We start from the raw sequence: 26,790 nt of genomic DNA, 5'->3' as shown, positions 1-26,790 counted from the left end.
GGGTGAGGGAGGACCCAGTAGCACAGAGCTGTGTTTCTGCACAGCTAGCAAGGCTGGAGCTGCTGAGAGGCAGGTGTGTGAGTGTGTGTGTGTGTGTGTGTGTTGTACCCAGAGAACTCTCCTGAAAGTGGTTTGTGGTAGCTGGGTGGAAGGCACAGGCTAATCTCATAGACTTTCACCTTTCCTCTAGAATTCTAGTTCCCTGAGGGTAGGGATGCCCCTCTGCTTGTTCTCAGCGCCTGGCCTGTGCCAGCCTGCAACAGGTCTGCTACAAAATGGTTCTTTTTTTGTTTGGTTTTCCTGAGACAGGGTTTCTCTGTGTAGCCCTGGCTGTCCTGGAACTCAACTCTGTAGACCAGGTTATCCTCGAATTCAGAAATCCACCTGCTTCTGCCTCCCACTGCCCGACACAAATGGTTCTTAATGAACTTCTCCCTTCCCAAGGTGCCCAGCTTGGGGTCAGCCCACCTGCTGCAAAACCTGGTACTCACAGCTGAGGGCCAGCAAGCCCGCGTCGGTGACTGGGGTCTCACACAGGTTCAGCACCTGGAGCATAGTGAGGTGTTCCGACAGGAGCCGCAGGCCGGCGTCTCCAAACTGTGGGGATAACATGGGTTGTTAGCTTCTCCAGGCCTAGAAGAGGGCACTTAAGGCTGGGGGCAGGAATGGGGAGGGGGGTGGGATCTGACTATGAAGTCATGGCCTTCTTTTCAAAGAGTTTCAGATCTTGTTTCTGACAGGAACATAGGGACATAGGGACATAGGCCAGGCAAGGGTCTCTCTGAGTATCTGACCTAAGGCTCCTATGCCTGGAGGCAGTGCTTGAGGTGTTTGTTCCAGAGATAGAGGAACCTGTACATTCCAAAGAGCTAGGCCAGTGTACTAAGCTGGGACCCAGCAGGCTCCAAGAGAATACTTGTGTGTCTACTTCTCAGTGGCAAGCTGGAGAGGCATAAGGTGAACTCTCAGCCCTGTGTCTCCCAACTCAGGAGCCGGTGCAGGAACTGCCCTGGGCCTCAGTGTTCCCAACTGGGAAATGGGCACACGGCTACTAACCTCCTCTTGTCTGGGGAGGGAGTGTTGTGGGGTTAGGGTTATGTGTGGAGAGCAAGTGACCAGGCCCACGGACTCCGGGTAGAAAGGTCAAGTATAGGAGGTGAGGAAGAGGGCAGGGTGGGGTGGGCACCTGCGTGGACCACAGGTTGAGCTGCTTGAGCGAAGGCAGTTTGATGAGGTGCTCTGCGCAGGCACTGGTGACGTTGGTGAAGGCCAAGCTGAGGTTCTCCAGATTTCCAAAGGAGCCAGAGCTCAGCAGGCGGGCCAGGTCCGCATCCTGCAGTGGGTAGCATGATGCTCAGGGAAGGCCGGGGTCTCTATCAAGAGGGCCTCATCCCTCTGCCTCATCTACAGTCAACCCTGGCTCTGACCACTCTGAGGGCTTCGTGTTCCCCAGAAGCTGTGGGGTGGTGGCTCAACCTGCTGCGAGGTGACTCACAGCTTTGAGTCACAGCTGGGTTAGAACCAAGGCCAGCATCTTCCCAAGCAGAGCGTGCACGTGCACATGCATGGTGTGTGTGCGCGCGCATCTGTGTTGTGTGCGAGCACACCCTCTCGTGTGAATAAACGGCCACCACCCTCAGCTCCAAGCTGGCAGAGAGCCAGCCACACGTGCTTAATGCCCTGGAATGTGAAGGTCTTGTCTTCGACTTTTAGCTGTCCCTCAATTACAACTAATTTCCCAGCAGTCTTTGCAGCTAAATATGGCCAGGTACTGAAAAAAAAAAAAAAAAAAAAAAAAAAAAAAAAAAGAATTTGTAGGAAGACTCTCAGAGGGAAGGGCGGGCTGCTCCCGGCTGCCCCCGGCCGCTTCCTCCTTTCCTGCCGGCTGGGATGGAGACACAGTGGCTGGAGCCTGAATAGGCTTCCTGGTCCAGGAGGAGGAAGCCATGCCTTGAGGACAGGGTGGGTAGCAGGAAATCAGATCCCCAAAGACTTCAGGAAACGGGAAAATGGTGGGCAGACCAGACGGTACAGGGTTGTGAAAAATCAAAAGCGGTCCAGTGCCTGTTGGCTATTGTTACCATGGTTACCAGCAACCCCAAGACAATACTGCTGATCTTACCGGCAATCTTTAGTGGTTCTCAGGCGTTGGAGCTAGAGTCTCACACAGGCTAAAAGGGTGCTCTACTTGCGAGCTGCAACCCCGGCCTCAGTATACACAGAAAGCTTTAGCGTGGCCTCTTGATTCTGCCTGCTTTTCCTCTCTGCCCCTTCAGTCCATTTACCTCCTAGAAGAACTGGCCTGTCTCCCTGTCCCACAGGGACAGGCATCTGTGCTCCCCCGTCCCCGTCATCCCTCATCCCAATAGCTGGAGAGCTTACTTTCCTGCTCTTTGCATCTCGCCCTACCTCACCTCACCCCACGGAGACTAAAACCTACTTACCGTGGACTTGGAGGGCAGTGTTAGCCGGGTGGGTCCGCCTTTCCTTTGCTGTAAAAGACATAAGACAAGTTGGGACACACGTCCACTCTGTCACCCTCCACATGAAGCCATGGCTACTTCCTTGGGCAGAAGATGCCATGGTGGCATCTGGAAGGGTAGATGTTCTGATGGGGAGTGATGTCACCCATCCAGATCTTGGGGTAAGTGGCACCTACTTCCATCTAGAATCTCGGTAGGTGACAGAGAAGTTTAATATGATGTCTCGTAGTGAGGCCGGTTACACCTGGGCTATGCTACGCACACCTTTTGCCCAGAGCCAAAGTGGGGAGGGAAGGGTGGTTACAGGATAAAGGACTGCACTCATGGGCCCAAGTGTGCACACCTATACAGAGACAGCCTCTCAGCTAGGACCAGGTATGCTAATGACACACGCATCCCTGCATGGAAGTGGAAGTGGGTTGTGTGACTTCAGCCCACCCTCTTTACCTCTCTGTGTCCATCTAGAGGCATGTGAGAAGTACAGGGAACAATCCCCAACTCTCTGGGTATGGAGTGGCGGTCATAAGGGCCTGCCTCATGCTCTGAGAACTCCGGGCAGTTGAGAGCTTACCAGCTCCTTCAGTTCCCGCTGCCGGTCGCATAGCTGTTCATACATGCGCTTGCCCACGTCTGTGCTCTCCAGTGTGGAGATGATCTGCAGTTGGGTGTCATTGTTGTCGATGATATTGTATTCCAGCATCAAACACAGGATCTGCCAGAAGTCATTGAGGGAGTGTCAGGAAATGGCCTGCCTGCCACAGGACCTTGACACATGCTGTTTCCAAAGTTTGGCGTTTTCCGCTTTGGTCCCACCCTAATGTCTCAATCCTACCTCCAGGGAAACATAGGGTTTTTCTTTTTTTTTTCTTTCTTTTCTTTTTTTTTTTTTTGGTTTTTCGAGACAGGGTTTCTCTGTGTAGCCTTGGCTGTCCTGGAACTCGCTCTGTAGACCAGGCTGGCCTCGAACTCAGAAATCTGCCTGCCTCTGCCTCCCAAGTGCTGGGATTAAAGGAGTGCGCCACCACCACCCGGCAACATAGGGTTTTTCTAATGGGGCCCGTTCCTTCTTGTAAGGTGGAGGCCTGTTCACATCCCCTCGACGGATGGGCAGCTTGGCGACTGCTCTCTAGAGGATAGGGTGTGGCAAAGCGGTGCTTCCCAAATCTGACAGCTGTTATAAAAGCCCTACTGTGCATGGGACAGGTGCTCTGGGAGTGGGTGGCACTGGGGGACTTTGTGGAGTACTGGAAGAGGTTTGTGGTCTTGACAACTTGAGCAGTGACAAACCCCACAAAGCAGAGAGAGAGGCTAAGGCTGCCTCAGCCCTCCAGTCAGAAAAAGGACCCCATGGGCTCCAATCTCCATGAAAACTCTAGGAGACCCCAAAGGAAAATCAGCCCAGGAGAGCCTGGCTACCCCTTGGTCTGTTACGTGTTCCATGTGCAGACAGTTGCTACACAGGTGATCAGAACAGTAACTTCTAGATGGCTGTGATTAACATGCTAGATCCCAACTGCAATGAACCAGCAGCAGCCTGAGAGGGGAACGGCACACCCAGGGGGCTACCACCATACCTGCCTTGCCCACCCTGCCTGCCCCTCACACAGATCCCACGCAATGGTACTTGGGGACCAGAGCCTTACCTCTGCCATGGTCTGGTTCCCTCTCAGGGCCAGGAGCATACAGGGGCCCAGCTTGTTTTCTGCCAGTGAGAGCAGAAACTTTTTGGTCTTGTAACAAGAACCCATGAGGATGTGCACCTGGGAAGCAAGAAGATGCAGGTGAAGATGCAACCAGGACACCACGGCAGAGCTACGACCCCTCAGCACCAGCCCCGCCCCCCTGGATGGGCAGGAACAGATGGAAAACCAGGAAAACAGTGACCCTCCCTGCTTGTGCCAACTGCTTCTGTCTCAGTGATGACCAGACCGTTCGTTCCCTGTGGAGAGTGACTGAGGACGTCATGTTGCGTGACTCAGGGCACACATGAGACACTGGGATGGGGTGCAGGCGTCAGACACAGTCACTCAGGCAGGCGAGGCAGTAGCTGCTGGAGTTGTCCAGGGCAACGGAGAATTAGCATTAAAGGGTTCAGAGGTAAAGCAGGTGAGGACAGAGTGAGTGTTCCACAGACGGGTGGTGCTGATGGAAACAGACCTGTGCACTGGCATGCCGAGGATGCTCTGAGACAAGGTGTTAACACTCACAGTCTCTCTACTTTACTACAGTAAAGAACAACAACAACAACAACAACAAAAAAAAAAACCCAACCAGGAGTCCCCCTTTTCCCAGATCCCTTCAGGGGTTATTGGTATGAGGTCCTGTACATTCCTAGCATTGAGGGTACTGGGTGGAAATTTCTAGGCAGTCCTTGCTAGGTGGGGACAACAGGCCTGACTCACATGGCAGTTGGGCTGTTCTGTGCTCTGCTTTCTCTGGGATACCAAACCAAAAGCTGTTTTTAGAGACCACCCACCCAGCAAACCCTGCTCCCTCTTGAGATATGCTGGGAGTGGGGTGTGTGTGTGTGTGTGTGTGTGTGTGTGTCTTGCATTTAGAGGTGATGGTATATGAGCAGGGCTTTCCAACCTGTCAACAGAGGCAGGGGAGCCCAAACATCCTCTGGAAGAGACAGCCTAATCCAAGGACCACTTCTCGCCATGGGTCTCCACGGAAACGACACACTTGCAATCCCCAAGGCTGCCTGCTCCCTTCCCTGTCTATATACTCTTCTGCCCCATCATTAACAGCTCTGGCATACAAACGAAATCACTCTGGCGGGAGCTCACTCCCTGAGTTCTCTCTCACACTGAGAACCGCCCCCCCCCCCCCATGAAGGGTTGGGGGAAACTCCACGCATTGCCATGGTGAAACTGTGACGTCAGAGGAAGCCAGAGAGGGCGATGGTAAGCAAGACGTGGCGCAAACAGGTACACAGGACATTTCTAGGTACACAGGACATTCAGAAAGCAGGTCCAGGGGAGCAGGCGTGGAGCTTGGAGCAGATGCGTAGGAAAAAGAGCTAAAAATAAGGCCCTTGAGGTGGTGTCTGAGAGAACACGCCTATCTATCGTCATTGCATAGATAGATCTCTCTGCCAAATTCACTGTGGTAGCTGTTTATACCCTGCAAACCAGTCCCAGAGAGAGAGAGAGAGAGAGAGAGAGAGAGAGAGAGAGAGAGAGAGAGAGAGAGAGAGAGAGAGAGAGAGAGAGAGAGAGAGAGAGAGAGAGAGAGAGAGAGAGAAATAAGCTGAGCCAAGCTGGGGTCAAGGAGTCCCTGGGTGGCTCAGTGAGTATCTCATGCCTGACAGTACACATAATTGCTACCTACAGTGCCCTGGTGAAGCCTCTCTTTGTCTTGTTTTACCTATGAGGAAGCTGGAGCCTAGGCAGGCAAGCTAGCACGCAAGGCCAACTAGTGGAAGACTAGGCAGTGACCCCAGGCCCAGGTCTAGCGGATGCCTGCATTTTCTCCACATCACATGACCCTAGAAGAATGTGTGATCTGTGAATGGAGTTGGGTGTGTCAGGGAGAAGAGTGGGAAAAGAGGAATCTGTGTCTGCAAAGGGCTTGTAAAGAAGTCTTGTCAAGCAAGCCGCTAGACTTCTCTGGGCTTCCGGAGGCCCAGGTGTGATTCCGTGGCAGCGTTGCTACATGGATTCAAAAGAGCTGAGCACAAGACTTGGCTGACACAAAGCTCTGGAGCAGTGGTTCTCAACCTGTGAGTTACAACCCCTTGGGGGGGGGGTGTCAAACAACCCCTTTATAGGGGTCATATCAGATATCCTGCATACCGGATATTTACATTACGATTCGGAACAACAACAAAATTACGGTTATGAAGTTAGCAATGAAGTAATTTCATGGTTTGGGGTTACCACAACATGAAGAACTGTAGTAAAGGGCCACAGCATTAGGAAGGATGAGAACCACTTCTCTATGGTAAGGGGAGTGCCAGAAGCCACTGTGGATATTTTAGTGACCCCAATACTTTGATCTGAGATGGGGATGAGGACCCTGAGTCTGGCTCCCAAGCCTCTCATTATGAGGACTGGCCAAACAGGTGGCTCTGGAGTACCTTATGCCAAGATGTATTTGTCCCTTGCACAGAATGTCATCATAGCAACCAAGTCTGATCAATGGCTTGTACACACACATATACACCCACAGAGACAGGGCTGTGCTTTGCAGGGCAGAGCACCCCCAAACAGGCCCCATCTCTATTTGCTTTCTGTGTTTCTTCCTGGGTAGGTCACTTCCTCTCTCTGCACTTCCCAGAGCAGGGACAGGCTCCTGGCCCAAGTAAGTAGGTATTAGTGACACTCTCTGTAGTGGTTTGAATATACTTGGCCCAGGGAGTGGCACTATTTGGAGGTGTGGCCTTGGAGTAGGTGTGCCACTGTAAGCATGGGCTTTAAGACCCTCATCCTAGCTGCCTGGAAGTCAGTATTCTGCTAGCAGCCTTCAGATGAAGATGTAGAACTCTCAGCTCCTCTTGTACCATGCCTGCCTGGATGCTGCCATGCTCCCACCTTAATGATAATGGACTGAACCTCTCAACCTGTAAGTCAGCCCCAATTACATTTTGTCCTTATAGGAGCTGCGTTGGGGGCTGGAGAGATGGTTCAGCAGTTAAGAGCACTGAGTGTTCTTCTAGGGGTCCTGAGTTCAATTCCCAGCAACCACTTGGTGGCTCACAACCATCTGTTATGGGATGCAGTGCCCACTTCTGATGTGTCTGAAGGATACAACAGTGTATTCACAAGCATTAAGTAAATAAATCTTAAAAAAAAAAAAAATCGAAAGGAGTTGCCTTGTTCGTAGAGTCTGTTCACATCAGTAAAGCCCTAAGACACTCTCCCTCTTCATGGCCAGCTCTGTGCTGGCCAGAGACTTGCAGGCAGGCCACAGTGGGCTGGCTACTGTGTAGCCCAGGATGGATCAGCCCGACGCCCACATGCAGCTTTCCTGTGGGGACCCCACATACCATGCTGGCAAACAGCTCCCCATCATCATCACAGGCCACCCCTCCGGGGCTGTAGAGCTGGAACCAGCCATCCTTGCCTGCCCGCACACTCAGAAGACACGAGTGGACCTGTGGCAGAGGACAGACACGTTGTCAGTTCTAAATGATCTCGGGTACAAAGGTAGCATGAATGGTGTCCAAGCCAGGCAGCCAGGAAATGCATGAACTTCCTTTACCTTCATAAGCTAAAGTCCTCCCCCACTGTGGAAGTCCAGCCGTGTGTCTTCAGCTCCCTAGGACAGTCCTGAGGCCTAGCTGGGAAACACTCTGAGGGATACGAGTGTGGCTTTGTGGGGCAGAGTGTCCCCAAACAGGCTCTGTCTCTATATCTGCTTTCTATGTTTTCCCTGGGTGGGTCACTTCCTTTTTCTTTTCGATTTTTTTTTTTAAGGCATGGTTTCTTTGTTTAGCCCAAGCTGTCCTGGAACTTGCTATATAGACCAGGCTAGACTCAAAAAACACAAGAGATCTACCTGTCTCTGCTTCTCGAGTGTTGGGATTAAAAGAGTGAGCTACCACACTCAATGTCTTCTCTCTTTTCTGCTTGGGTCTCTGCACCTCTCTGTGCCCAAGCTCTCTCTCTGGCTCTCTGTCACTCCGTGTCTGGGGTTGATCACTAACCTTCAGGCCTGGGCTATTTGCCTTCTTCTGGCCTCACCCACTGACCCACTGTGATCCTCACACATGCACACACACCTTTCCTGTGTGGGCAGTCGTCCCTCCCTCCAGGCCTGACCTGGTAATCTCAAGCTTTTTCCAACCCTGCTGTGAGGTGTCACTCTCACCTCTGTCTGTCCATGTGTCCTTCTCTATCCTCGGGTCTCTGTCTAGAGTAGGAACACTGTCAGGGTCCCCCAAACAAGCCTCTGTCCCTCCTTCCCAGAGCTGTGGGTAGGGACAAGTGCATGGGTACACGCATGTGCATGTTTAGGAGGGAGCCCACACAGGTACTCACACACATACACACCCACACCTACCCATTGTGATCTCACACATGCACATATATCCACACTTACCCAACTCTGATCCCCCCCCACACACACATATACATACACACACCGACCCACTGTGATCCCACACATGCACACATATACACACCCACACCTACCCACTGTGATCCCACACATGCACACATATACACACCCACACCTACCCACTGTGACCTCCCCCCACACACACTCACACAGCTTCAGGCTTAAGAAAAACTGAGACTATAGCTGGTGACATTTCCTCATTAGCCTTTCTGCTCCTCCCCCCCGCCCCCCGCATCTAAAGATAAACCATCTTCAAAACCTGTGATGGAGCTAGAACTTTCTAGAATGAGGTTTCCCACTGTATCCTGGAGACCATGTAAGAAGCAGGAAGGATGCTTACACACATGGTCTTGGTTCAATCAGATCCAGAGATCTCAAGTTATGAGGGTTAATGGAGGCCTGCCCTGTAGGCAAGCAAGGAGGTCTGGGGACGGTTTCCCTACAGCATCTAGACTTGGGACCTGAGAGACTGGGTCACAGGTCATGAATGTATGCTTCTGGGCGGGGCCAGTGTGCCCTTACCACATCTGGTTATGTGGTATGGGAAGTTAATGACTTAACTTTCCTTTTCCCAACTCTGAGAGGGCGGGGCAGGGGAATATCAGTGATTCTTTTTTAGTTTTTTTGAGACAGTTTCTCTGTTTCTTCTGGCTAACCTGTAGATCAGGCTTTTCTTGAGCTCAGAGATATGCCTGCTGTGTTTCCCAAGCCCTGAGACTAAAGGTGTGTGCCACCACTGCCTGGCTTGGGGGGTGATTCTGAAGTCCTGAAGGGATAAGAATGGCTTCCTCTTATGCTTGTATGGGTTAACAGGGAGCATGTATGTGCCTGACGTGGGGCAAGAGCTTAATCTGCCCTTGGTTTTCTGAAGCTCAGAGCTTTTGTGAGAGCTCAGAGTTTAGCGCTGAGTCCTTCCTTGGCCCAGGGACCCCCTAGACTGGCAGCACAAACACAGGACCACAGAGTTGGCTGGAAGCTGGTTGGGCATTCCATGGAGGATCCATTGAATCTCAAGCCATGTGGCACAGGGATACTGTCTGCCAGTCTCTGGTTAACCAAGATGAAGTCCAAGACCACATCTGGGTGACTCCACACAGGGAAAAGAGGCTGTCTGCACACAGGGCCTGGAACCTGTATAGGCTGTACTAAGGAGCCTCTGCGAGGAGACCTAGGAGGCCCCCAAACTTTTTTTCCTACTGTAGAAAAAAGGCTCACTGGGCTGAGGCATGGTTCAGTGTTCACTTAGGTCCTCCCCAATAAACAAGTGGAAAAAAAAGTAAAAAAGAAAAAGGCTTACTTCCTGTCTTGGATCTTCTGCGAACCTCTGAATCACGTACTTTAGTTCCCTGGAAGGAAGAGGAGGGTGGGTCATTTGCAGGCCTAAGTGGACAGGGAGGGATTGGGGAGGGATAGAAGAGAGAGAACAGGAACAGTTGGGGGTAGACAAGGCGAGGCACATGGGAGACATTCTAGCAGGGTTTGGATGTGTGTCACAGGGGACCGCTCAGGAGGTGCCTCTGCAGCCTCCAAAAATGCACGTGGACCAGAAAATGGGCAGGAGGCTGGTGGTGGCAGGGGTGCGGTGGCAGGGGTGCGGTGGCAGGGGTGTGGAGGTGACAGGGTGCAGAGGACATTCATAGAGGGAGAAGGTGGGGTAGGTGTCTGTGGAATACTCACTTTGTGAACTTCTCGTGTGCGAGAGCTCTGTACCAAAAACAAAGAGACAGGCAGTTAGAGGCCTTCGATGCCCAACAATCACATTTCCTCCTGGGACATCTAGATTTAGCTCTGATTTGAAGGATGTAGAGAAAACTGACAAAGAAATGTGGGTATCCAATGCAGCCCTCTTTTGACAAGGTGAGGATCACAGTCACATGAACAGGCTGTGAGCCACCGGTGTCCCCAAAGTCAACACCAGGCCCACACCTGTCAACTGCAGAAGTGCATGAACGCGTTCAGGCATACACGGGCTCCAGGGACCCAGGTGTGTTTGTTAATTGTTCCACAATTAAGGCGAGGCTGCACTAATTACCAGCGTACATTGCCAGGCAATCAGGGACCATTCTTCCAAGTGAATTGCATCATGGGCCACTGTCAAGCGGGTCTCTGGGCCTGTGGGGACAGCTGCTGTAGCCAATGAAGCCACAGACAGAGAAGGCTCTGAGGAGTCAGATTTCTCCGGTATCCATTCTTGGGAGCCCTGAGGGAACTAGCCGGCCAGCAAATGGGGCAATTACTGGGTGTAATGTCCCCCTCGGAGGAGCAGCATTCATAAACACAGGCTCACTAATGGGCTCTGCAGAGAGCCCCAAGTGCCTCCCAAGGCCCAACAGCTTCCAATCTGTCAAAACAGACCTACAGGCACGTGAGGCCCGTGGCTGAGCTGAAGCTCTCGGTAGGTTGTGACCCACCACCACACAGCGATGCTTCCCATAATGAGTTTCATGTCAGTCTGAGGGTGGGTGAAAGAGACACAGAGGGTCCGTTCTGGCCACATTCAGAGTGTTGTTAGCTAACAGCCATTAAGGCTCAGTACCTACAGCCTTTCCCTACACAGCCCTGAAATGGCTCCATATGCGGTTTCTTTTCTTTTTGCTTGTTGGTGTATGGTAGGTGCACGCTCTGCCACCAGAGTACCTCACCAGCCTTTCCTCCCTCTTTCCTTCTTCTGCAGACAGGGCTTTGCCATGTAGCTCAGGGCAGCCCCAAACTGGAATTATAAGCAGCGGTTCTCAAACTGTGTGTTGAGATCCCTTGGGGGAGGGGGAGTCGGAAGACCCTTTCCTAGGTATTGCATATCAGATAGTTACACGACACTTCATAGCAGTAGCAAAATTACAATTATGAAGTAGCAACAAAACTAACTATACGGTTTGGGGGTCACCACAGCATGAAGGACTGTATTAAAGGGTTGCAACATTAGGAAGGTTGAGAACCAGTGAATTATGTAGGTGCGTGCCGCCATGCCTAGCACAGCGGTTATATTAGCTGTCAATATTTACTGTTCCCCAGGGAATGGGGGGTATGACTGTCCCCACGTAAAAACCGTTAAAGTGACTACAGGATAGGCATGGTAGAGACGGCTCTGTCCCCTTCTAAGTTGAATGAGTCTCTATGTCGCTGCCACGAGGCCTGAGGCTATTCCTATCACATTCTTGGTTTTTCAGAGAGGCCCTGAGCTAGGCCACATCTCTACGTCTTGGCTGTGGGTTTTACCACCTTCCTCACCCCCACCTCCCCACCCCTGTGACACTGTGAGCCCCTTAAAATGACATCACCCTTTCCTGTGGTACTCTTCCTATTTGGGTGGGGCCAGGCGGGACTTACTCTTTGGGGAATGGAATGGGTTGAAGCAAGCTGGCCAGAGACGGTCTCCAGTCATCGTAGTCGGACCTGGAATGAGAGAGGAAACTGGTGAGGGGCAGTCAGCAGGGAGAGGATTTCCACATGCTATCCCGTAAGATAGAAGTGTCTGGGGTTAGTACATTATACCGACTCTGCTTCACCTACTTCAGAGACAGCAGCCATAGCACAGCATGAATCAACAAAGAACATTCCAGACTTTCAAACAACAACAGAGGGGCTACTATCCAGCCCCCCAGGATCTCACATTCCCCCTTGCTCAGAACTGAGACTTTCTCTGTCTCTGTTCATGACCCTTTGAGGCTTCACAGAGGGTGAAGGACAATTCTGGGTCTCCAATCCCTAAATCCAGGTTGATGTCCGAGCCCCTCACGACCTCAGAGTGTGACACATCTGGAGAGAGAGCCTTTAAGGAGGGGTAACACAGGGCCACTGGGTTGGGCCCTGAACCAATTTAAATGGCATGAGAAATGTGTGCACACTAAAGACCCTGAGAGGACACAGAGAAAGGGCACCAGGGCCCGGCAGCCCTGCCCCACCTGCACCCATCTCCTCAGAGCTGAGAGGATACTGTGGTCCCAGCCACATGGCCTGTGGAGGCGTCACAGCGGTACAAGCACTGCCTGACCAGACTCAAGGGGAAACCTACAGACTGATTCAAGAAAATAAACCAAACTAACCAACCAAGCAATAAAACCAGAATTTGGACTGTTGTCCCAGCTATCAGAAAGGTTTTTTTTTCTTTTTAGACAGGGTCTTGAGGCTGATGAGGCGACTCATGGGTAAAGGTGCATGTCCCCATATGTCCCCAGGCCTGACAACAGGAGTTTGAGTCCCAGAATTTACATGGTGGAAGATGAGAATTGGCCCCTGAAAGCTGTTCCCTGACCTCTGTATGTATGTTATGGTATTTGAATGCTTCTCTCTCTCTCTCTCTCTCTCTCTCTCTCTCTCTCTCTCTCTCTCTCACACACACACACACACACACACACACACACACACACACACACACACAATTAGGCAGGGTCTCATGTAGCCTAGTCTGGCCATTTGATACACAGCTGAGGATGACCCTGGACTTGTTTCCTGGTCCCGAGTGCTGGGATTACAGACCTGGGCCACCATGCCGTGTCCATGTGGAGCGTGACATAACCCAAGGGTTTCAACATGCTAGGCAAACATTCTCCCAACACACAGACACTCTTTTCCTCGCTATTAGACCCCCGTCTCTTTTTCCACCGGACCCGGCTGGCAGTCACAATATAATACTGAAAAAGGTTGTGTGAGACATACTTCTTCAGCACTTCCTACACACACGCATTATGCGGAGAGCTTTGTACCTCCACTTGTTTGCTCCTTGCCAACACACAACTCAGTAAACAGGATCCTCGCCACTTCAACAGAAGAGGAAACGCAAGGCTCAGAGAGGTTAAGCAGACTGCTGGAGCTAACACAGTCCTGTCTGAGACACGGTCTTCGGGCTTCTGACTCCAGACCCTTGGTTCTTACTGGAGCTAACTGACTGCTATCAAGACCTTACCCAAAGCAGACATTTGTGTGGTAAGGAGCCTGTACCTCAAGCAGAGACACGGGAGAGGGCCACATGTGCTGAGCAGAGACACGGGAGAGGGCCACATGTGCTGTGCCTCAAGGAGCCTTCCCTCCTGGTGACAAAGTGAAGCTATTGCTCAGAGAATAAGGGACCAAGAAGTGATGCAGGACAGGTGCTTCATGTTCTGCTGCCCCACAGTGCAACTGTGGCTGAGCATAAGCATGCTTCAGGCCCTGGGAGGAGGCTGCTCTGCGGCTGGCTGAGGAGGACTGCAGAGCCGAGACAGCATGGGGAGAGTTCAACAAGGTCTTAGTCTGATAACTGGTGGAACCCTCCTCCCCCCATGTGGGAAAGCTTCTGGAGAAACTGTGGGGAAGCCGAGGCTTGGAGATGCTTTGTGACCGTCTACAAATCTCATCTGGTAGTTGAGGTGTGGTTTAGGTACTCGTAAAGCCTTGCCCTACATTCCCAACCCCCAGCACCTACACTGTATTTATACCTAAGTCCCCAACACCGTGGGTTTGAGGGTCTTGCTGAAGAGCAAACCTCAAGGTAGCCTGTTCTCGAATGACAAGGCTCATGGGTTCTGCTGCTGGGTGAATGGCTGGCCCTGAGCTCTAAGCCCGTATTATTTATTGGTCCCCTTTTCTTTTACATTCAGAATTCTGGCTTCCTGCCCTTATCTGCACTAATGAGGGTCCCACATTATTTTTCCTTCTTTTTCTTCCACGCACCATTCATTGTTTGTTTTTGATTTTAAGAGAGGGATCTCATGTAGCCCAAGCTAGCCCCAAAGTTGCTACGTAGCTGAGGAAGACCCTGAACTCCTGGTCCTCCTGCCTCCGATTGTCAGGTGTTGAGATTACAGGCATGCTCCACCATGCTCCGTTTATGCAGTGATAAGAGCAAACACAAGGACTCTGTGAACATGAAGAAAGGTCACGCTACCAAGTTGCACCAGCCCAACCCTTCTGATCTTAACACGGCTGACCTCCTGCCTGCCTCTATGTTCTGTCCATCTACCTGAGCTTCCCACAGAAATAAAGCCTGCTGTTTTTCACCCCCTCCTCCTCAAAACAAATGCCTGCTTCTAACAAAGTATGGCTTAGATAACCCTTGGTTCGGGACTATTCCTGACATGCTGCCCTCCAAATGAACCCACGATAAAGACTTCAGGACCCAGATCATACCCTGGAAAGGTTCTGAGGAAAGGCCCGGAGGCTGGACAAAAACATGACAAAGAATTGCCAGAAGAGTCTGGCAGTGCTAGATAAGTCTGAGCGGTGTTATGGCTGACATCTAGGCACGCACTGTGCCCCATACTGGGCTCGAATTTGTTCACATCATCTCCGGAACACCCACATGAAGAGGGAGGGACGGGATGTTTGGGTTCAGGTAGCCGGAGGTGAGGGGGGCATGATAAGGCACTAACTAGCCTGCTGCATCGTGCCAACCGAGTATCTCCAAGCTCAGAGGCTATAAGGATGCATGCTAGAATATGCCTGTTCCCTTGGTTCCTTCCTGGGCTTAGGATGGGGGTGGGGCCATCCATTATTTGCAACGAGCCTGCTTCCCACGATGAGATCGCCTCCACCCTTAACTGATTCCCGGTCTCCAGCACACCAAAACATGACTTTCTATGCAGCATTCACTGCGTGCCATGTGCAGTTTTCCAAGGCCCTCCTGGTCAGTGGGTGTCACTGTCACCGAGTTATAAACACAAATGCTTGAAATGTCAGCATCTCAGCCTGGTCAGAGCTGAGCCTTGAACCCAGGATCCTGGCTCCTGTCAATGTTCTGCCCACTAGACAACCCAGTGCCTCACCAGAAGGTGGCCAAGGTCATACTGCACAAGAAGGCTATGCGTGCTTTTTTTTTTTTCTGATTTTTAAAAAATAGCCTAACAAAATAAAATTTGGAAGCCTGGAAAGATGGTTTAGCGACTAAGGTGCTTGCTGAGTAAGCTTGAGGCCCTGAGTTGGAGAACCCAGAACCCATGTAAAAAGCATATGCTGTAATCTTAGTCCTGTGGGGTGAGGAACACTGAAGCTTGCTGTCTGCCAGCTTAACTCTCAGAGAACAGGCAGAGAGGGACAGAGCAGGACGCCCACTGTCTTCCTCTCCCCTTTACATGTGCACATGATACACACATACCACACACATATAAAACAGTAGGATCTGTTCTGTGTAGAAAGGCTACTAGAGAACTCAAAAGAGATTCAGGCACTCAGAACGTGGTTGAAGTGGGTGGATGGGCAGTTCCTGGGGACCTCAGAAGCAGGGGCATCGACCTTCCCTCCCTGACCTCAGCTGCTCTTTCTTCCTGAATGGATGGAAGTGTACCCCACTGTCATGGTTTCCTATACTATACCCTACCACACCCTGCTCTTGATGTCTCTGCTTTGGGTATCCAATACACCTCATATTCTGAGAGACAGGGTGAGAAAAACAGTTTGTGACCTTTGGCTTCGAGCACAGACCTTGGCTTAGCATGGATGTGCAGCAAATGCTTAAAAGTACATGTGGATGGGGCTAGAGAGATGGCTCAGTGGTTAAGAGCGCTGGCTGCTTTCCCAGAGGACCCAGGTTCAATTTCCAGCACCCACATGGCAGCTCAATACTGTTTTTAACTCCTGATCTAGGGGATCCAACACTCTCATATAGACATACATGCTTGCAAAATACCAATGCACATGAAATAAAAATTTAATAATAAAAAGGAGAATACGTGCATGGGTGAATATGTGGATGGATAGACAGACGGATGGATGGACAGATGGACAGATGATGGATGAATGATAAACAGATGGATGGATGGACAGATGATGGATGGATGATGGACAGATAGATGGATGGCTAGACGGATGGATGGATGGATGGATGGATGAATGGATAGATGGATGATGGATAGATGGTTGGACCCTGAAAAAACCCCAGGCTCTCCCTACTGCGGATCCCAAGCTGGTCTTGGTCAACTCGGCCTACTCCAGGCTAACCCAAAGTAGATCAATCCTGATGTGTCTTTGAAATACATCCCTTCTAGAAGGTTTCCAGTCTTGTGTTGATTTTTTAGAGGTGTTGTATTGCAGCGATGTAAAAGCTTGAGGAACTTGTAGCAGATAAGAACAACACACTGACTCGCTGGCCACATGAACATTCTCCCTGCAGCCAGTGGCCCACCCAGAGTTCTAAGTGTGGCTCTCGTCACCCTCACAACGTCCTGTGAGGGGATGTCTCAATTCCACAGTGTATCACCTTCTCTTCTTTTTCCTTTTTATTGGCTTGAGACAAAGACTGTTTATGCCCTGGCTGTCCTGGAACTCACCATGTAAACCAGGTTGGCCTTGAACTCATAGACCAGCTTGCCCTGCCTCCCGAGGACTGGGACTAAAGGCCTGCACTGCCACTCCTGGCTCCATCTTCTCTTTCTTGGCTCCCATCTGGACTGTACTTCAGTACAGTGCACTCTCACCAAGAACCGCCGTACAACTGGTAAAACACTCCCATTACTGAAATCTCATAGCAGCCCTCCAAGGTAGCTGAGGCCTAGAGGAGACAGGGCACTGTCTCATGTTACTCAATAGATAAAGCTGTGTCTGTTAGACCCCAGCTCCTCAGCACTCTTGTGCCTGTTGAACGCCACAATGTTCTTTCCCTAAGTCGTCAAGAAGTTATCAATGTACCTCACCCTGACTCTATCTTAGGACAGGAGACACTACGCTATGACTGAGTGTCCATCTGTGTGTGGTGGTAGTGTCTGCTCTGGGCTGGGGCTACAGCGTTGAACTCAGAGAGGCCACATGACCGGTTAATGCCACAGGTTAGTTAGTGGCACCTGAGGGACATACACCCAAGATCCACAACCCTAAACCTGCTTTCCTGATGCAAAACACACTGGAGCCCTCTGAACTGCAGGTGGTTGTTGAGATCTAGCAAGTCTGAGGGCCTAGAGACCAGAGACCTAAAAGTCAGACTATTCTTAACCTGGACATGGCCTCTGACCCCTGACCCTGGGAGCTGCAGCAAGCAGGAGGTCTGGCCAAGCAGGAAGGAGTTCAGTACTCAATCATGAACGTTTGTAAGGGAGTGAACTTCTCTGTCAGTGGTGTGATATCTTCCTCGGGCCTGCAAAGAACCCAGATGGCAAGAGGCCTGGGGCTGGGGTTGGGAAACAGCCCGAGGCAGGCAGCGGCCTGGAATGCTGCTACCGGGAAATGTAGCTTATAGGAGTCCATAGCCAAGAGCCTGGGGAGGCTTGGAGCACTGTGGGTTTGGCCAGGAAAGAAACAAGACTCCTCCCTGCCTTACAGATGCCCAAATCTGAGCTCAGAATGGGTTCTGGAATTTTCTTCCTTTGGCTATAGGATCCATAGATTGAGTTATACCCCCCACCCCTTGGCCTCAGCTGAGGGACATAGAGTCTGGCACTGATTTTAGCAGCCCCCCCCCCCAGTCCTCTCGAGGGCAACAGGAAGCACAGATAGATGACTGCTGCCTCCACGATCTCCCTCGACTACAGGCGGGAGTACATCACAGATCAGTAAGTGCCACCTGCGGGACATTTACCCAGTTCCATGTGTAGCCATGTATAACATGTATACACATTCAACTTCAGACACCATATGACTTATCTGGGAACACGGAAGACCCCAACATGTCCCCACCCCCTGTTCTGGTTTACGGGCCAGGTAGCTGGAAACACTTCCACCCTCTGAACCCTAACTCAGGTTTGCCGTGTGCCCATGACTGAGGACAAAAGCTAAATGGCTGGTGATGTTGCAGGATGCTGGAGAACCCCACCTCCCCACTCGCAGACACACTTGCTTTTTGATTTGTTTCTGAGACAGGGTCTCATTCAGTAGTTCACGCTGACCTGGTACCCACTAAATAAAACCTAGGCTGTCCTTGAACTTGCAGCCATCCTCCTGCCTTAGCTTCCCTAGTACTGGGGACACACCTGCCTCTGCATAGTTTGCGTCTAATTTGCACACGCGCACACACCCACCCTTATAGGACTCAGGCTGGTAGCAGGACTGGCCTCCCGAAACCTGCTCTCCCGACAGTGGATTCCAGGGTACTCACAGCAGCTTGAGAATCTCCACGTGGCAGCCGAGCGTGCGGCCGGCCTGGGGGCCCAGCTCGATGCTCATGGTCCCACATGCTGGGCTGACCATGAGACAGTCAATAAGGTTGGGCTCGCTGTCGTTGCCCGTGCTGGCTGTCAGCGCCGGCTTGGCAGTGCTGGTGCGCTCCACCTCCACGTGGACCTCACTGGAGGCCACGACCACCGACTTGAGCCGTGGCTCAGACAATGTGGCTTCCTGAGACACCAGGTCCGGGCTGGGGTGCAGCAGGCGCAGAGGTAAGGTGGGCTTCCGGTCGCATGGCTGCTGGCAGCCGTTCCGGATCTCTTTCAGGCTGGGGGAGTTGTCTCGGCTGGATGGGGAGAAGAGAAAACAGCAAAACATGGGTGGGGGGGTCAGCCCTGGCAGCCAGAAAGGGCAGCACTGAGCAGAGATTAATGGGTCGCTCTACGATGGGGATGCTGAGGCAGGAAGGAGGATGTTTGCCAAGTTTCGGCTAGTCTGGGCTGGTCTGGACAAGAGACCTTAGTAGGTCTCTTGTTTCAGAAAAGCAAACTGAAAGCACACAACAACAGCAACAACACCAAACAAACAACAAACCAGAAGGCCATTGGTGACACACGCCCTGACCTCCTGAGCACTCATACATCAGCCTGGCTGGTTTCCCTAAAATCTCTGTAACAGGGCCACAATAAGGTAGAGCTGTCACGGAGTCCATTAGGAACAAAGAAGTGGAGGCTTGGCTTGGGGGATGTAGCTCAGTATGAGGAACACTGAATCTGGAGTCCAGACCCAGCTGCCCGTCTCCATAACCTACCACACACCAGCTTAGTGGGCACACAACAGACACCTGCTCAATGAGTAAACACTGGCACACCTGTAGCAAGGCCACCCCTCTCTGTGACAGTCACCTAGTACCTGGCACAGCCTTACCCACACCAATCTGGGGTCCTTCCTGATACGCCTGTGGCACCGGAAGAGTCCAGTCTTGCTCCCACTTATTTCCAGAGGTGTGAAGCTGTCCCTCCTAACTTGATGCTACCATGTCCCTCAGGTGACACTCTCCATTTGAATTGCCTGCCTGAGCCAGGTGAGAGAACATAGCATCCACTCTCCTGGGAGTCCACAGCCATCTTCTATGGCTCCCAAGACCCACATTCTGGCGAGCCTGGAATCTCCAGGGGTCTTTTCAGGGCTCACCTCTAAACTTTGGCATCCTCAACTGTCTGGAGGTATGATGCTTGTGCCTAATGTCATGAGGTGTCACAAGGTGGTGACTGAGGATCTGGCTTTTTGGCTACAGCTGCTTAGAAAATGTGAAGCCAAACACTGAGGTTTGGAGTTTTTTTTTTTTTTTTTTTTTTTTTTTTTTTTTTTTTTTTTTTTAAATAACAGCAAGACTTGCCAGAGCCTTGACCTGAGAAAGCCCCTTTCAAAGTTGCATCTAATTCCTGGGATGGCATCCTCAGGCATGGTAACGGAAACAGTAGGTTCTAGGACTGGTGTCCATGCCTCCGGGTACCAGGTTTCACACAAGTGCTTACAGATAATTTCGCCCAGGGGCACATGAGACAGACTCCACGGGGTTAAATGATCTCCTGGATGTCACAGCTCATGAATCCAAGCAGCTGGATCTGAAGCTGGATCTCTGCTCTTGGGGCTACGTACTACCAACCAAGCTGTCTTTTTTTAAGGTCCCAAGACTCTGTAGGTTTCTCCTCCAGGAAGTCCCCTTTGGTTTCCTCTTCCTGCTATGGACTTGTTCCTGCTTGAACTCCATAGGAAAACCATAGCTTTCCTACCCCAATGGACACTTGGACATTCCCCCCCACCCGATCAGGGAACTTGGGAAATACCTTCCCTCCCCCCCCAAACTCAAGGAGCTCATCAGCTCTAGGGCAGGCTGATACAAACAATTGTCAGGGTTTCCACAAGACTGAGCATGGCACCAGAGGTGACCAGAACAGCTGTTTACTGGGCTGGCAAGATGGTTCAATAGGTAGGAAGGTTTGCACTTAAGCCGGACAACCTGAGTTCGATCCTGAAGCCCTACATGGTAAAGGTCAGAAGAACTCTTTTAGTTGTTCTCTGACCATGTGAGACTCTCCACAATAAATAAGGCAAATTAATAAATAAATGTAAAGAGCTTTAAAAAAGAAAAAAAAAAGAGCTACTTGCTCAGGTCCCTCTCAGACCCGTCACGTGTGCTGTGTCCCCAAAGAGAAGCAAGCACGAGTACTGTGTACCAGTGTGCAGGGCTGGGCCTTGCACCGGTGGTCCATGTGGCAGCTCCGGGGCCATATGCAAAACTTGGGAAGAGACTCAGGGAAGGCCTGAATCCATTTTGCACCTGCCGTGAGCCAGGGCTGGGCACAGCCCACTGAGGGCGCTCAATCAACACATTTTGGCTCTGCTGGGGGAAAAGCAATCACTCGGTTCTATAAACCTATGAACTCCATAGTGAGCAGAAGCCGCATGTGGTCTGAGAGGTGGGGCCTGTGGATCTCCATGGGCTCAGACCTCATTTGCTCTCCTGTGCTCAGCACTCCAGCTTCCTGTTTGCCTCTGCTGGGGTCGAGGAGTGGATTTTCAAGGCCTCTTGGCCCTGCTCGGTGATTTTTCCAGACAGCCACGTTAACCTGGGTCAGGCTGTCTGTTCTTTCAAGTGTGAGAACATCGTGTGCTCACCCAGCAGTGTTGCGGAGGCCTGGAGGACGCTGGAAGGGATTGACCAATGAGCCAAAAGGAAACAACTTGGCAGAACCAGGCCTGGAGGAAGGGGGAGCCATGTCATCAGCTGGGACCCCCAACTTGAGGGCTCCCAGGGGCTCAGCTGTGCACTCGTGGGAGCCAAGGCCAGTCTGCGTGGGAGGAAGGACAATCTATCTTATCCTCCTTGTGTCTTCATCTTGACAGTCCTTGACCAAGGCCCTGAAGCCCATCTCTCACCCTGAGGCAGTAGCGGGGTGATGGCTGGAAGGGCAATCCCATGCCAACCCTCCCCTGCTTAAATTGCCCATTGCCTCGCCCATGTTCTCACAAAACATAACCCAGGCCAGCCTCCTCTAAAAGTGTGTCCTCTTGCTCAGCATCTGTCTGGGTCCCACAGCCACATGTTGAACCTACGTTTACTTCTTATTCATATTATAAGTGTGTGCGTGTGGTATAGGGTGGGCATGTTGCACGCAGGTGGGTGCATGCATGTAGTGGGGAGAGGTTGATGGTGGATGTCGTCCTTGATTGCTCTCCACCTTATCTATGGAAGCAGAGTCTCTCAGCTGAACCGAGAACTTGTCTGGTTTCCCTAGGCTGGCTAGCCAGCTTGCTCTGGGGAATCTACCACATCGCTAGGATTAGAAGTGGCTACCAAGCCTACTCACAAAAGCCTAGCTTTTATGTGGCTTCTGGGGATCTGAACGCTGGTCCCCCACCCTTGCATGGCAAGCACTTTACCTGCTGAGCTCAATCTGTTATCAACGCTGGCCCCGGGGAGTCCCTTCCTCTTCAGAGTCTGTCTCTAGTCTTAGCTACACTAACTTCTCTAGGCTCCTGCTCTGCAGGGACCCTTTGTGCATGAGTAGACCCGGGCAGTTTAAGCAAGCAGACTCCTGAATCCCCAACCGAAAAAGTCTGCACAGAACTTCGGCAGGCTGAGTGATTCTGGGCTACTGAATGCGCTGTTCCCTCTGCTTGTATGTTCCTCTTCCTGCTTCCCATCTCCCTAAGTCTGGTGGGTCTTGTCTTCTTCAATAGCATCTCCCTGAAGGGCCCTTCTAATTTTCTATTGGCTTAGAGTTATTAGCTCTAGCCTGGGGACTCCAAACACTACCAAGACCACACCAATTAATTCAGAATGGCACTGGGGGCCTGGGTATTCGTTCCTCTTTTCCTTTTTCTAAGCCGAACAGACCCTGTATTGTGCTGGCAAAAATCCAATAGCCACAACTCTAGGACAAAGGCACTCTGATCGGTAACGCCAGTCAGTTGCCTTGGTCTAAATCACCCACTGCACATGACCTCTGGCTGCCCAGGCGATGCCACCAGCAACTGTGGGACAGGAAGGGAGGTACATCTCAAGACAGACAGGAGCTGTCTTCCTATGGGAAGGGGCAGCACATTCCTTTGAGCAGACCCCTGGGATCCAGCCACTCTTTCAAAACCAAGGATATGGTTGGTCATGGCATTGAGAGGTCTCCTCCATGGAGGAGTGGAGACTAAACCTCCCCACTCTCATGCTCTGCTACCAAGAAACATCACTTATCTGTCACAGCCCTGTCCTTCTCTGCCTGCTGGTTTTAGTAGCTCCATTCACCCAAGGTTAGAGATGCCCAAAGGCACTAGGGCCTTTCTGTTGTGAGAATACTTCATTCAGTGCATGCTGTCCCTCCCACCCCCAGTCCCACACAACTCTACGAGTACCTAGAGAGCAGGGGCTCTTCAGAGCTGTGCAGCGTTTCAACTGAACAACTAGGCAGCTGCAGCACCGTGCCCTGCGTGCCCTACAATACTACAGGAAGTAGCTCACAGATCAATGGTATCGGTGTCCTTTGGTATCCCCCAAACAGCCTTAACCAGAACAGATGGGTCTGGATCAAACCTTGGAGGATTGGTAAAGAGACACACCACCGAGCGAGTCATAGCTAATTTCTTTCTTTCTTTCTTTCTTTCTTTTTTTTTTGGTTTTTTGAGACAGGGTTTCTCTGTGTAGCCCTGGCTGTCCTGGAACTCACTCCGTAGACCAGGCTGGTCTTGAACTCAGAGCTCAGAAATCCGCCTGCCTCTGTCTCCCAAGTGCTAGGATTAAAGGCGTGCGCCACCACTGCCCGGCTTGAGTCATAGCTAATTTCCTAGGTCAGGGGTCTCAGCTACACACAGTAGTCACCGGCTTCCAACTAAATCTTAGGCTCTGAGGCTCTCCTCCCAGGCAAATACCCATAGTAACCCCTTCTGGTCCCCTCGCTACTTGATTTTACCATGTGCATGGCCTGTCTCCCATCTGACAGGCTCTGGTGTAGTCGGGGACCTATGAGTCCCCTAAGAACATCTGTCTCAGGAGGGGAGGTGACTACAGGTGCAATACCATCACTTCCTAGCTCTGAAAACTATACTCTCCTGCAGCAGGCCCTCGAGAGAAAAGCATACAGACCATTCACCAAGACCCAAGTCCCCAATGGCAAGGCTGGAAGATGCCACAACGCCCCTCCCCCATGCACACGTAAGTACACACATGTACACATTTTACATGTCCCCTCCCCCTCAAGTTCTCACTATGTAGCCTTAAACCTGTCATCCTCCTGCCTTAGCTTCCAGGCTGCTAAAAATGACGACCGTTCACCTAAACACCTGGAGGCTCACACATGTGTGAGTGAGCGAGCGCGCGCGCGCGCGCACACACACACATGTACGTACATACATATGTACGTACGTCTGCATAGCCTTTTGCCCCACCCCTTCAGAGTGTCACCCTACCCCACAGTGAGCAGCCTTCAGCATAGGATACCAGCAGCTAGAGCCCAGGTACCTGTGCCCTTGCGGCTTCTGATGCTGGGCATCCATCATGCCCTCTTCTTAGCCCTAACCCAGGGCTGGGTCTACACCCATGGCCATTTGCAGAGAGGAGTGACAATCTACCCTCTTCAGTGACACATTCACAGGGTGACACTGTCCTCCTACCCAGGCACACTCAGCACACTAGCACTGACCTGTTGATGAACTCTTCATAGCAGGAGTATATGGCAGCCAGGCACACAGCCACAAGATTGGGCAGGACCCGGGGGTGTGGGCAGTGCCCTGTGGGGCCATGCATGCTGAAAGAGAGGAGAGGGAGGTGAAGAGGCTGTGGAGCGGCTGTGGAGCAGCTCTTGGCCTGAGGTGGAGTTGGGGCCACCCGTTCTGTCAGTCCTCTTGAAGACAGGTGGAGAGCCTGTGCCATGTGGCTGGTGACTCAGGCCTCAAGGCCTAGCCAAGAGGGGTGCCAGCTCAGTGGCTTGACCAATGTCTTAGACTCTTTTCCTAAGCTTTGAGCTGTGTGAAGAATGACAGACTTTCCTCAGTTAGTGACAGAGGATTGAATTTAGTTTAGACCATGAAGCACATGCACAGTCGCTCTGTCCTGGGATAGCCCCATTTGTACAGGTGTTTCTGAAATGACTATTCATGATAGTTTTATTCCTAGAAGTGTGCTCTGTTAAAAACAATGTCATTTCAGGTCACCTTAGCTGAGCCTGGGGCAAGCGACATCACAGAGCCCTTAGTACGTGTTACCGTACTGTTTGTTGTGGAGGCCACTGTGCCATGGTTGTTCATCTGCAAAATGGGCTGAGCTGTGTATCTACGAGGACATATGGAACCTCTCTAGGAAACTTGCCATCATGGCTGCTGTCACTGAAACAGGCCTGTCCTGCTCTGACCCCACAGACCAAAGTCTGGGCTAGAATGTGTGTGTGTGTGTGCGCCTCCATTTACCAAGTGCAGGGACCACAGGACTGCATCATGACTCATGGCTTCCCTTGTACTGGGGCATGTTCGGCAATCTGCTTGCTGCCACACCCCCAGCCCTCAAGTCAGGTTTTCTTTAAACACAGGAGAAATTAGTACACTTCAACTGGGATTGTCACAGTCATTGGACCAGAGATCCCATTTCACAGATAAGGAAACTGAGGCACGAGGAGAACATTTGAAAAGGAAACCTCACAGAACACAGGCCAAGGTGAGAAAGCAACACTGTTCTTGTCCCTAGTCCTCGCTCCACCCTAAACGCCCCCAAGCCCCCTGGGGCAGGGGCCACAGGGACAGGAACACAGTTCAGGAGTTCCTCTTCACCACGCTAAGGGCTCCTTCCCGTGTTAGCAATTTGCACAACCATCTCCCAGGGATATCAGGGGAAGCGAGATCACGGAGGTGCAGTGACAGGCTCACGGTCACGCGACAAGCATGTAGCTGGGACCGTGCAGGGCTGGGAGAGTCCGATGGAGTGCCTCTTAGAAGATAGACACAGTTCTTCCCTGAGTGTCATAAACCAGGTAGTGCGGGGCAGGGAGAGGAGGGCGTGGCTGGGTGGGTGGGTGAGACACACCTCTGAATGAACTTCTTTACCACCTCCATGCCTGCGTTGAGCTCATTCAGGGCAAGAATGTACTCCTGGGTGAAAAGCCTCAGCCTTGGGCACTTCCCAAAGTCCTGGAGAGAGAGAGCACAGGCAGAGTTATGGAGACACGGCCAGAAGAAGCTGGAGAAGGGAGATGTCACACACGAACCCACACCTCTAATGAGTCCCGTGGTGAGAAGGGGTCCTGGCGCAGGCTGCATGTTCCTACCTCATGGATCCGCCGGCAGGCAGAGGTCATCAAGTCTAGGCCTGTCCTCTGCAGGACCTTAAGTGGCAGATGTTCTGCTTGACCTCTGGTCACCCGGGAGAAACTACAAGCTCTTTTGATGTAGCCACCTGAACTGATTCTCTGAGCTCATGTCTAAAGTAGCCAGCAGTCAGAGAGACTCCGGTGTAGAATTATATGTGAGATGGGAAACTCATCTCTTTGGCTTGGGAACAGGTAAGGTGGCTCTGGACAAGCGTAGCTCCGAGTACCCTGCCATAGCCATGGAGGAGACACCAGCTTCCTCCTGAGTTGGGATGAGCCCCGACACAGTTCCTCGGGGGCTTCTTTTGCAGACCTCAGATACCCGTAGCCTCCGGTGCAGGTCTGAAAGAGTGTCTGAAGAGGATGGCGACAAACCACCCTCAAAGGCATAGTGGGGAGCCAGGAATGATGGCATACACCTAAGATCCTAGCTCTTGAGAGGCCAAAGCAGGACATTCATGAATCTGTGACCAACCTGGGCTACAAAGTGAGGCCTACGTTCAAATGAGGATGCTAGTGGGAACTGGAAGGAGATGAGGGTGTCAGGCGTGGGCGTGCAGGAGGCAGCCAGCGTGTAAGAACACGGCCAGGAAAGGGCAGTGTGATTGCGTCATTGAAGATGGGGAAGGGGGCGGCTGCAGTAATGAAGAGGAAGATGGCTACTTAAAAAAGGTAGCACTCCCAGCCTGGGGGACAGCTGCATCTAGAGTTCACAGGCATCCATTTGCGGCTGCACTTGAGGCTTAATTATGGGCCCCAAGCAAGGACAAAAGGATTCTTCCTGTTCTAGTGGAGTGGCGTTCTCTGAGACTGACATCAGCAGGTGTGGGCAAACAAAGCCGTACCAGGAGGTTCAAGCCAAGTACACAGAGTGGCCCAGGGTCTTC

The 26,790-nt window shown here is 51.7% G+C and overlaps 1 protein-coding gene across 1 annotated transcript in view; it reads right to left on the bottom strand.

The window, feature by feature from the left end:
* Cmip (c-Maf inducing protein) overlaps positions 1 to 26,790 on the bottom strand; it is a 206,451-nt gene that overhangs the window by 5,182 nt on the left and 174,479 nt on the right. Inside the window, exons 8-19 of the mRNA XM_031341528.1 lie at positions 25,621 to 25,724; positions 24,248 to 24,352; positions 18,544 to 18,897; positions 11,874 to 11,939; positions 10,224 to 10,250; positions 9,844 to 9,892; positions 7,474 to 7,581; positions 4,127 to 4,243; positions 3,055 to 3,195; positions 2,445 to 2,492; positions 1,187 to 1,333; positions 492 to 597 (exon numbers count right to left, since the gene is read on the bottom strand). Coding sequence (XP_031197388.1) covers positions 492 to 597; positions 1,187 to 1,333; positions 2,445 to 2,492; positions 3,055 to 3,195; positions 4,127 to 4,243; positions 7,474 to 7,581; positions 9,844 to 9,892; positions 10,224 to 10,250; positions 11,874 to 11,939; positions 18,544 to 18,897; positions 24,248 to 24,352; positions 25,621 to 25,724 — 1,372 coding nt within the window. The remainder of the gene's footprint in view (positions 1 to 491; positions 598 to 1,186; positions 1,334 to 2,444; positions 2,493 to 3,054; positions 3,196 to 4,126; positions 4,244 to 7,473; positions 7,582 to 9,843; positions 9,893 to 10,223; positions 10,251 to 11,873; positions 11,940 to 18,543; positions 18,898 to 24,247; positions 24,353 to 25,620; positions 25,725 to 26,790) is intronic.

This window comes from Mastomys coucha, unplaced genomic scaffold (genome assembly GCF_008632895.1).
Source record: "Mastomys coucha isolate ucsf_1 unplaced genomic scaffold, UCSF_Mcou_1 pScaffold22, whole genome shotgun sequence".
In the NCBI taxonomy this organism is placed as follows: Eukaryota; Metazoa; Chordata; class Mammalia; order Rodentia; family Muridae; genus Mastomys; species Mastomys coucha.
This window is presented reverse-complemented; position numbering and strand designations above follow the sequence as displayed.